Source organism: Nymphaea colorata, chromosome 13 (genome assembly GCF_008831285.2).
Source record: "Nymphaea colorata isolate Beijing-Zhang1983 chromosome 13, ASM883128v2, whole genome shotgun sequence".
NCBI lineage: Eukaryota > Viridiplantae > Streptophyta > Magnoliopsida > Nymphaeales > Nymphaeaceae > Nymphaea > Nymphaea colorata.
In genome coordinates this window covers 9,084,085-9,096,347 of record NC_045150.1, presented here as the reverse complement: position 1 = coordinate 9,096,347, position 12,263 = coordinate 9,084,085, and the positions used below count along the sequence as shown (strand labels likewise).

Here is a 12,263-nt window from a genome sequence, read left to right as displayed (position 1 = left end):
AGTATCAATTGGGATTCTAGCCAATAATGTAGATAAGACCAGACAACGTCGTTGCCTTCCCCTTTCTAGAAAATGCGGCGATGTCCTTCTTCCTGCAAATCTCTCTCTCTCTCTCTCTCTCTCTCTTTCTTTATATATATATATATATATATATATATATATAGAGAGAGAGAGAGAGAGAGAGAGAGAGAGAGAAAATATATATATATATATATAGAGAGAGAGAAAGAAAAAAAAAAAAAAATATATATATATATATATATATATATATATATATATAGAGAGAGAGAGAGAGAATTAGGCACCATTGCGCTTGAACAACGGATAGCATGCGAGAATTCAGACTCCACAAAAGTAAGCGTCAGCCTAGCAATCTCACTATTGACGGCTTAAAAGGAGTAACGGAAGGTGCTTCCTCATAATATAAAGGTGGAATTCGAGAATTTACTTGATAAAAATGTGTATTGGGCAAACTTTTTTTTCTTTTTTCTATTTCATTGCTCTTTCCAAAGCGACTTCTACCACCTTTTGTTTTCATCATAAAAAAGAAATTCCTTCATATTAAATCGATTCACCTTAGTGAATTTTTCATCAAATAAATAAGGAAAATCTGCATTTGTATTGGGGCCAATCTTTTCCGGCAACTGGCAGTGCTTATCTGTTGTTTTATAAGTTCAGCCAACAACTTATAAGACAATAACAATGTATTACTATTCAGCGGTTAAGCGGCTAACAACAATCCTTTTCTCGACTTGAAGTTGTAGTTTTTGAGTGTAAAACTGAAAGACAATAAAAAGAGAATAAGTTGAACCCAAGTGAAACAAAACCATGAGCAACTTGTCTTGTTTTCTGATTCCACTTTTTTGAAAGTTCGTCGCTAAAAATTCCAAAAACCACTTTTAAAAGTCTTGCAAGACCATGACAGATTTAAAAAAAAAAAAGATCCATCCAGCAAAATTTGGCAGCCCACCTAAACTAAGAAGTGATAAGTGATGGGTGATATATTTTGTATTCATTCAACAAGTGTAATGTATAGGAAAATAGCTTCTTGAATATTTGATTTGAATGTCAGCGGAGGCGTTGAAGATTGCATTTGCGCCTAAAACTGTCTCCTTTCCGGCCCGCAGTTTGGGACTAAGTCGCGAGTTCGGCCGCCGGGCCGGCGATCGAATAGATAACCGAAATGACCCTACATTGTTAACGATTTTTCAGTAGCCGCCTCAATTTTTTATGTATAGCATTGAACTGCCTTTTCCATGGAACATACATTTCAAAAAAGTGTTTTCCAGACTGCGTTCTTCATCTAACGAAGACGTGGCAACACGTGATTGGCCCCTAGGAAACTTGGACCTTACTACTGTATGTGCGTGCTTTTCAGGCCTATTGAATAAATAAGGGTTAAGTTCCAAATTTCCCTTGATCATCTTAAAAGAATTTAGTGTAATGGTGGGGCTTGGTAGGTGGCTAGTGTTGTTTCGAACTTCAATGACGTCAACCCTCTGTACTGCAAATAGGAGACAACTGATATATAAGTTAAAGTGCAGCACTTATCTATTCTTATCTAAGATTTTCAAGATTTGAGGTCCATGAATGTGTAAATTCAGACCTTCACCTCGCTAATCTTAAATCTTGCATTTTCTCAATGTGAAAGTTTATGATAAGGGTTTTAAGTACGGATTTTGGATAACTTAGAAAATCAAATCATGATTACATGAATTGCAAAGTCTTCTAAGAATCTTTTGCTGTATCAGCAAGAAAGTGTGTGTGGCATCTAAAACTTAAAGTAATCAAACACACTGTAAATGAGTCAATCATTCAATTCAAACGCAACAAGTTCAATAATGGGTTCTAGAACCATCCCTTCAGTGTTTGCTTTGAAAGAAAATTGAAACCGCTACATCCCTTAGATACCAGTTCAAGTCTTCTACGACCCTATGGTCTTTGTCCCTTTCAAGGTTGTTTGGTATCAAAAATACTATAAGAGTGTCTTATGAATTTGTCGAGAAATTTATAAACCATTGAAATTAGTGTACCATTAACATGTCTTAATTTTTTGGAACAAATTCATGAGCGCCAAACAACCCATTGAAGAGACAAAAAAGAAAACCCTAAACATTTGCCCTTTTCATGCCCTACAGTTTCTCTCACCAGAGTTGATTTCATGGAGAACTCATTTAGGGTGTGCTTTAAACCGGTCTTAATCAATTCAAATTTACAAATCATGGATTTCTTCTTATAAACTTGCAAACAACTAAAGTTTTGCCAAGGGGCCATTTGATATTCATTAATGAAAAGTATACTGAAAGTAATAACCGATAAATTTAGTGGGTTTTAGAAACATACGGCCGAAGTTTAGAATGTGGATCCAAAAAAGCCGAAGATATTTTTGGAGCCTACACGGAGGCGGCTTTCCACAAACAACAAATTTGGCGGCAATTGCGGTCAACCATTTTAAAAGTTAAAAAAATGAAGAAATTAATATCCATCCAATTTGCGGTTATTGCAAAGTACCTGACTGGCTTATGGCAATATACACGGCCCCCCCTCAAGAAATCGGCCGATATATTAATAATGGATCATTTATGATTACTTTTAAATTTTAAAATTGCTTTTTTAAAGCTGGTATTGGCAGTTTCTTGTACTAAACGGAAACTAAGATTAATTTAGAACCTTTTTTTAATTACAAACACCTTTAATTTTATGACACCGACACAGTTCAGGATCTGAAGGTAAAGAAAATGAGAGGCTTTGAGGTCTCCTCTTTCGAGCAGTGGGAACCTCTCGCTCACCTAAAGTTTAAAATTTAAGGATAATATGGGTAACTCACCCTACTCAAGGTTGAGGCTTAAGCCTGAACCTTAAATTTGAGAGTTGAATTGATTTGAGTCAATGGATAATTTGTTTAAAATATTATTTTATTTAAATTATATATCTTATAATTATTTATATGTATCATAGTTCTTATCGATTATATTACTATTAGTGTTATTATTAACTATGTTTTATAATCAGGTCAGACCTAGTCCAGCTGTGGCTCGGCCCAAGCTCACCTTACCCAATGCCGATTCTCAACCCTACTCTAATTTAGAAGTCATGAAAACTAATGAACCTTCATTTCGGTGTTGTCTTTAAAAGGCCATTTGTTTTGTTAGGGCTCTTCCTCAATGCCAAAAATTTAAAAAAAAAAAAACTACTTGGCTAATTGTAATAAAGTTGTTAGTGACAGTTCAATGTGGTTCACTGAATCGAATGTATGTAGTTGTTGTATGATTAGAATCGGTCTAGTTGGTCTCCGTAAAGAGATTTGGACCAAACATTAATCAAATTCAACTTTGGTATACGTAGTTTTACGAGTATGTTTGAATCCAAATTTGATATTCAACTAAGATTTCATGAAGGTTTGATCTAATTATATATAAACGTTATATCTTACGTAAGTCCAATGTAAATTAGGGTTTAAAAATTATAGTTTGAATTTAACTCACATGTGAACCTAATTCTATTAAAATATATTCACTGATAAACCAGTAAAAGTCTAGTTATCAATTTAATTCTCATAAGTACTGCTTTGATGCACAATACTTAGCAAAAACAATTATAAACCTTCGAAGTAAAAAAAAAAACAACTGACTAGAGCTGGACAATATTTGCATCACTATGCAGGAATAAGTGGATGTCTCAAACACACGGTTCAATAACTAGGGGTGAACACGAGCCGAGTCGATCCCGAGTTCAGTCAGCTCCAGCTCGGCTCAACTAATAAAACCTCCGACTTGACTCGGATCGACTCTACAGTTATGTATTGAGCTCGAGCTTGACTCGATTAAGGCTTGGCAAACTCGTTTGAATAAAATTTATATTCATCATTACATGGAGCTCAAGGTCGACTCAATTAGGGCTCAAGAATAGAATTAATATTCATCATTATGTGATGAGCTCGAGCTCCACTTGATTAAGGCTCAGCAAACTCGTAAACTCGTTTGAATATATTGACTTGATTGAGGCCCGACAAACTCGATTCTGGTTCGAGCTCGACTCGGCGGTTATGTGTTGAGCTCGAACTCAACTCGATTATTTGAACAAGTTGAATCATAAACTCGAACTCGACTCGTTAAACAAATGACTCGACTCGATCTCTCGTTCAAGAGCCGAGCTTTTTAACTTCACCCCTCCGAGTAACGCATATATTAAATTTGCATCATGCGTCACGGCTTAATGTTCGTCGACGACTTGACTTCCAAATTCGCGCTTTTGCACATCATATTTCATTCCGTTTTCTTTTAAACAACTTTTTTTTTTAATATGCAAGTCAAGGACGACATTTGGTGGATGATATTTTTTTGTTAGATGACATTTTCAGAATGCATCATTTAACACTATGGTAGATGTCACTTCAACATACATTTTTCGCTCCTTTTTTAGTGTTTGAATGACACCAAAATCAAGTTTTTCATGATTATTTTTATAAAATCCTGGTTTTCAAAGTAAGGGGCATTTGATAGACTCAAATATGCAGATTTAAGGGCAGACTCTCTGCCCATCCGACTTAAAACCTGCTATAAATTGATGATTTCAAATCTTCCTTTTCTCTTAGTGTGATAAAATTTGGTGTTTGTTTACATTATGAGTCTCACACAAAAAGGATTTTAAATCAACCTTGGATCTCAAACACACCTTTAAGTGAATTCTCTTGATCAAACTATAAACATGAGACTTGTAATTTTGGCATGATAGAAACTGAAAAAAGGCTTACTTTCATGAAATATTCATGAAATACTTGTTTCAATATTTCATAAATCTGCGTCATTTTTTATATCAGATTTATGAGATAGTAGTAGCGTTACTGCCGCCAGCCACAACCCCTTAAAGTTCTTTCATTAATTATAAAATCCCATTTAAGTTGTATGGTCGTCATACATTTTTCGCTATCAATCTTGGAATATTGATTATGACCCCGTCTCTAACTCGCCTATTGACATGGGTGTTATTTTATTTAGTAGTAAGCAAAGATGTCGTTGTTAATAAGTAAACGATAATTCATTTCACCGCTTTATAGAACAATACGAAATTCAATTAAATAATAACGAAAACGACAAGGACCAGAAGGACTTTTGGTAATGAATTAACATGTATTTTCTAAATGCCTTCCAGCTTAATGCGCCCATCCCTCTCTCTTCCTCCCTCTGCCCGAGTCTCCCCGTTTATATATTTCGAGTTCGATTCCCATTTTCTGAACGATTTTTTTTTTCTTTTTAGGCTGCTTATTTGTTTGGTTTCTCTCAGCTTCAATTCATTCAGTGTGTCAACGGATTTGAAAAGTCTCAGCCCTGAATCCCTCTGTTCTGTTGCCTTTCTACTGATACTTTCAGAGTGTTTTCTTCGTCTGATGTAAGCAGCGCCGCGGATCTCGGTAAGAAGCATCTTTTTGCTCGGGTTCTTCGAGTTGTTGTTTCCGATCTGGGTTTGTTGGGTTTGCTAGGTGTTGTGTGTTATATATGCATTTACGACGTGAAGATTGAAATCGGTGTGTTAAATCTGGGACTTTCGTCAAGTTTTTGGTCGTTCGTAGTCATATTTTTTGGGTTCCGATGTTGGGTTGTTGGTATTCTCCCCCTTTGTTGAGGCTCCCTGCTTTTACTTGCTTTGGAGATATTGCTCTCAGTACAGAAGAAGTTTGATGGTAATTGGTCCATTCCCTAGACCATCGGATGGTAGTGATTAGGAGTTGAATTGAGACCAGAATGGACGATCCTTGCTTGGTCGATTTTCGGTAAATGCACGGACAACTGATGTTTTCTCTGTTGATTTTGGACGTCGCGGTTCCGCATCTGTATTTGGTGAAAAATATCTTGATTGAGCAATGTCAATTTTCAGGTGTATACACCCATTCTGTGGTCCATTCAAGTTGTCGAAAATAGAGATCTATCTTCATAAGCGACTCAACTTAGGAGAGTGAGGCAGATTCTCGTTTATTGACTATCAGATAGAAAGGACAGTTTTTTTTTTCCCCCCTTTCTTTTAGTGTCTAATTTTTTTCATATTGTTTCCTGGCAGCTAGGAAATAACATCTCTCAGGATTTAAAAATCTGTATCTGTATTTCTATTTTTGTTGGTCTGCGTGAAACTCTGATGCAGATGTTCAGGAAATAGGAAGGAAGAAAAAGAACAAGTTGTGTACTTATAATGGATATTGAGTTCTATTGGACGTTCTAGTTTTAAATCCTCAGACGGGAAAAAGTTGGTAGCTGCCCAATCCTAATGCGGTTTAAGGAATGTTAATGACACAAAAACAGTAGTATTGTTTTGGGAACCTTTGGACACATTATTTTCCCTTTACAATGCCGTCATGTGGATTTTTCTTTTTCCCAATGCCAACCTGCTGGAGAGAGACCCCAAGATGCTATTGACACGTTTTGGTTTGAATCCATTTGCTCAAAGGTTGATTCATATAATTGCCATCGGCCTACTATTTGTGGTTTTTAAGGCTGCAGCATGCATTTTCTATTCAAAGTATGATAAGTTTCCTATTTGTGTGCATCTAGTATCATGCTGCTCTGAGCATTTGCTCGATACAGCACCTTTCTTTTCTTGTGCAAGTGTTATTGTTTTGCAATCACACCCTTTTTTGTTTATGTTTGAGAGAGTTTTTTGAAATTATTCTCCCTCTTGTTGTCTCAATAATGCAGAGACCTAAGGTGGAAATTCAGGCACTCTGAATTGGCAAATTTGCTGCAATTCCACTTGCAGCTTTGAGTGATGTGACAAAAACGACCTTCTTAAATTCCACCCTGAGCATTGGATTCAGTGCCAGCTACAGCCTCAAGTTGGAGATTTTGGTTTAAGCTGGATATGGAAAGAAAACAAGCATGAGACTTTCCTCATCTCTCCAGGATTTATCAACATATAGCAACATTGATCCTGAAAATGGTCGTCTTAACCACGGAATTGATGCACGTACGCGTGCAAAATTTGTTCCTCCAAGTCTACAAAAGGAAACAGCAGGTTCAAGTTTTTCAAAGCAGAAAGCCTTGCAACCAGCCCCTTTTAACCGGAGAAGATGGCTGAGAATCGCTACAGTTATTTTTTGCATTTTCCTGCTTATTTTGTCTCTCTATGTATGTTCAAAATATTTTAGTTCTTTTTGGTCTCGTGGACCTTCACAATATTCCGTGATTTTAGACAGTGGAAGCACAGGCACTCGGGTTTATGTATATGAGTGGTCGTCTGATAACAGTAGGCACCATGGTAACCTTCCATTGGTAGTTAAATCATTACCTAAGGATCCTCAAAGAAGACCTATATTGAGGAATGGTCGCGCTTACCGTCGTATGGAAACAGAACCAGGACTTCATAAGCTAGTACATAACACATCAGGGTTAAAGTCTGCCATAAAGCCTCTTCTTCAGTGGGCTGAGAAACAGATACCAAAAAAGGCACACAAGAGTACTCCTTTATACTTTTATGCTACTGCAGGTCTACGGCGACTGCCACATGCTGATTCAACATGGCTTATGGATAACGCATGGCTAGTCCTGAAAAATTCTTCATTCTTGTGTCAGAAGGATCAAGTGAGGATTATTAGTGGCATGGAGGAAGCTTACTATGGGTGGATTGCTCTTAATTATCACATGAATACATTAGGTTTTGGAAAATCAAAAGCAACTTTTGGCTCCTTGGATTTGGGCGGTTCGTCACTACAAGTAACTTTTGAAACTCAAAATGTTTTGCATGATAAAACAAGTCTGAATTTGAGCATTGGAGCTGCTAAGCATCACCTTAGTGCATATTCTCTTTCTGGTTATGGCCTGAACGACGCCTTTGACAAATCTGTTGCACTTCTTCTTAAAAAGCATACTGGAAATTCCAAACAAAAAATAAATGAAAAGATAGAACTTGCTCATCCATGTTTGCATACTGGGTATATGGAAGAGTATAGGTGTACTCAATGTGCTCAACTTGACCAGGATGGTAGTCCCATGGTTGGAGGAAAAAGCATGGGGAAGAAAGCACCAAGAACAATTATTACATTGCGTGGTGTTCCATATTGGGAGGATTGTGCATCACTTGCAAAATCAGCTGTTAATTTATCAGAATGGTTGGATTCAAATGGAGGGACAGATTGCACTAAGAAACCTTGTGCATTGAGTGACGATCTACCCCATCCTTATGGACACTTTTTTGCAATGTCGGGGTTTTATGTTGTCTTCAAGTTCTTTAACTTGAGCTCGGAAGCTTCTCTTGATGATGTCCTGCAGAAAGGCCATGAGTTTTGTGAGAAGACATGGGAAGATGCTAAAGACAGTGTTCCACCACAACCATTTATTGAACAGTACTGTTTCCGTGCACCTTACATAGTCTCACTTTTGAGAGATGGCCTGCATATAGATGATACCGAAGTGGTTATTGGTTCTGGCAGTATCACATGGACATTAGGCGTTGCTTTAGCTGAAGCTGGGGCACTTTTGTCAAGAAAATTTGAGATTGAAGGGTCTCTTATTTTCTCTCAGAAGTTCAGTCTAAGCTTTGTTATTGTTATTATATTGATATCTCTGATAGTCATTTTTGCCATTGCATATTGTACGATCAGTGGAATTCCAAGATGCTTTCACAAATCATATCTCCCACTTGTCAAGAACCAAAACACAGGCAGCTCTCATTTTAGATTTAAACGTTGGAGTCCTATCAATTCAGGATTTACTCTTGGATGGCCTGGTATAGCTGCTCTCTCTGGCTCTTTTGTGTAAAAGACTGTTCCTAATGCTAGATCTGCATATTTGAGTAGTTCTGTCTTCTTTCTTTGATCAATCTTGTAAATGTTCACCTTACTGTTTATCTTCAACTTTCTTCTTATTTAGTTTGTTCTTTGCTCTTGGCAACACCATTTATGCTATGCAAATCAATTTTTAATTTAGCTGCTAATGTAATATTTTCCACATTGTCATAGTTCTAAGACCTAGCAACTGTTCTAACATATTCTTGATGTGTTATGTTGCAGGTTTTTCTCATTGACTGAAGCCATAATTACTTCTTTCTAAAATGAATAGAAAAAAAAAAAAAAACTAACCTTTATTAATTAGTATAGCTATTGCAGTAAGAAAATATTTGTCTTTGCTGGGCATGCGTGGATATTTCATATTTCCCTTTTTGTTTCTTTTCCTGAATATGGCTTTGAAATCTTGTACTTTTTTCATTTGAACATGTTCTCTTTTTCCCTAGGTTGTCATTATGGTTTTATGTGAGATTGATCAACTCAGGAGGTTAAGGACTTCCTGTTCATTGTGGCTAATCAAGGTTTCTTATTGACCAGCAGCTTGTTTGGCCCTTCACTAATGAATGTTTAGAAACAGCAATTTGGTAGATGATTGTTGTCGTTAGGCTGTTGTAAAAACATAAAACAACCAAAGATACTATGCGTTCTTGACCTTCTAGGTTCATTGCTTAAATATTACAATGGGTTTTCCAACTCTATCAGAATGGTTGATAATGTTGGATATGTGTAGGCAGAATCATCATGAAAATGGATGATATCAATCCAATTTTTTGTAAACATAATGCCACATTTTGTAAATGCATGAAAATAACAAATAGATGGTTCTTTGTGTTATTTTAGTGATTCTCAAGACAATAATATATAATTATATATAATTCTTCCTGCTGGTAATAATCTGATTCTGATTTGATTCATGTCAAATACTGATTGGGAAGCAAAATGCCTGATTTAGACAAAAATGCTCAAAATAATTGAAACCTAATGCCTTACAAGTTGATAAAGGCACTACACTCACAGGGCAGCTTTTATACATGTTTAAATTGCAACTGTATTCTAACATGGTTTTTCCCCAGTGCACCTGCTGAATTTTGTACCCTCAAGAAATTGATTGACCCTGGTAGGTGTTTATGAGCTCGAGAAGACTGATTTTGTTGAGTCTCCAAGTAAAACTGATTTTGTTGAGCCTCAGACTGTTCTCTCACTACTTTCTTGAATCAAGAATAAAAGATCTGGTGATGGAAAAGTGAACACTTTATTTCATTTTCACAAAAGAAACATATACCCAAAGTTCAGCATCAAGCAGGTCAGCTTGACAGATTTCAAAACTTGAGTGAGTTGGGGAGGTAATAATGGGATTGTCTTGTGATTAGAGCAGGTATTTGTTACAATTATGTTATTAGTATGTGTAATAATATCCTTTTATACATAACAGAGTGTGAGCTAACTATGTAAAATTTATGTGAATGAGATATATAACCTATCCACTTGTATAAAAACGTTGTTGATGCCCATTTATCGAAAGCCTGACTTGGCTTAATTAACCGATGGCTGTGGAGTCAACACTGAACATTGTCTCTCAGTCAGCCAAGTCAAATGGTTGACTTGGCCTGGTCTGATGAAGTTGGAGGTGATTGAGTCTCATCTCTCATCCTGTGAGTTTTCAAGGATCGAATTGGTCCAAATTCTCCTCCCAATGATTTACTCGACATGGTAACACAAGTAGATCAAAATTTTGACAGTTTCAACTAAAGTCTACCTAAGTCAAGCTCCATCTTGCTCCAGCTACGGAGTCAAACTGGATCTTGATAATTCAATCTGTTCCAGTTCATGCTTGGGCTGAGTTCTGTAAATCTGGATATGCTGCACTAGCCAACTCGAACAGTCCTTACCCAGTTTGGTTTTGGCGTAAACAGTGCTATGGTGTCACAGACCTACACTCAGGCAGGATGGTTTATCTTTTGTTCTGAATTGGTAATGTAGTATCTGCTATATATTATATTTGACAGTGATCATGGTGCAACATGCAGTTTTACGAGTATGATCATCTCTTAGACATGCACTATTTTGATGGAAAAGCTGTACAAAACCAAAACGATTCTGTGAAAAGAAGTACTTGTTGCTTTAATATTCAGTTTGATGTGCGTTCTATATATTAAAAACCTTAGTTCCTTCTAGGTGGTAGAGATAGATAGATTATTTTGTTCTTTCCCTTTTTCTGCATGTTCTCGATGATTTACAAAAAAGACTGTAGATGTTCTAAGATGTCACAGCGCTTTCATTCTTGAAGATTTCAAGCTAGAGCTGTTCTGACTGATGTTGGGGTCACCATATCAATTTCAAGTGCTAATAATATTTATGACGTGCTTTGTTGACATTAACTTTTTGCTTATAAGAAGTCATCTGCTAGTGTAACAGCTGCATAAGCTATTCATTATATTTCAGGTGATGAAAGGGTGAAGATGCCATTAAGTCCTACCATTAATAGCCCTGTGCACCGGCCATTTGGAATGCCACACGGTTTAAGCAGTGGCAACATCAGCCTTATGGAGTCTTTACCAAACCCAGCAAGCAGTGGATTTGTGCACAGTTTTTCTGCAAGCAGCTTGGGGCAGATGCAGCTGGAGAACGGCGGGGGATCCTTCTGGGCACCCCATAGAAGTCAAATGCAACTTCAAAGCAGGCGATCACAGTCAAGGGAAGACCTAAGCTCCTCTCTTGCTGAGGCTCATATAGTGAAGATGTAGTACAAGTTTGTAAAGCGCTGCTTTGTTATATGTACCTTTGTGAAGCCTGTAAGGTTGTACCACGTGCAACATAAGGAATTCAATGCCATTGTTGTTCCTTGGTACTCCGAGTTTTGTGGCATCTCCACTTTTGTAATAACATCTCGCCAGCGATTCTCAAGTAAAATCATTTCTTGCATGCTTCTTCTAGACTAGCTTCGCTCTTTTGGCTGGAGACTATTAAATGTAGACGACCTATTTGAACGTTTGTCCTCTGAAGTTAGGACAATATATATTTTGGAAGTTAAGCTTAGCCTTACAAGGATGATGTGCTTATTGACAGCTTTCAGCTGTTAATAGAACGTCAAGAGGGCACTGTGTCTCCTTTATTAAAGAGCATACTTTATTCGTTCGTGTGTTACAGTTTTCTAGATTACTCTTGAAGTGGCCTCTGTTGTTTCCTGGTAATTTGGAACGCAGGAGAAGCTCAGACCTGTCAATATCCAATGAAAACGTTCTATAAAACTAACCGTTATAGAATGGCTGATGAATGGAAGTGTTGGCTAAAATACTTTTTAAAGTTCGTTGATTTGTCAGCGTGTAAGGTCACATATCCACCGGCTGGTTGTCATTTTAGGGCACGTTTGATATGGGCACGCAACATACATACGCAGTAAGAGTAGTGGAACATTTTTTAGTAATTTTTTAAAAAGGTATAAAGGTCTTTTTACTTTCTTCTATTTCTATTTTTGTCCTCTCAAAAAGTTTTC

General features: G+C 36.9%; 1 protein-coding gene across 1 annotated transcript; it reads left to right on the top strand.

Moving 5' to 3' along the window:
• Window positions 1-5,135: 5,135 nt before the first annotated feature.
• LOC116266886 (probable apyrase 7) lies at window positions 5,136-11,703 on the top strand. Its single transcript, XM_031648338.2, has 3 exons — window positions 5,136-5,410; window positions 6,687-8,712; window positions 11,213-11,703. The coding sequence occupies exons 2-3, from the start codon at window positions 6,867-6,869 to the stop codon at window positions 11,512-11,514; spliced, it is 2,148 nt and encodes a 715-aa protein (XP_031504198.1). The 5' UTR covers window positions 5,136-5,410; window positions 6,687-6,866; the 3' UTR covers window positions 11,515-11,703.
• Window positions 11,704-12,263: the final 560 nt, after the last annotated feature.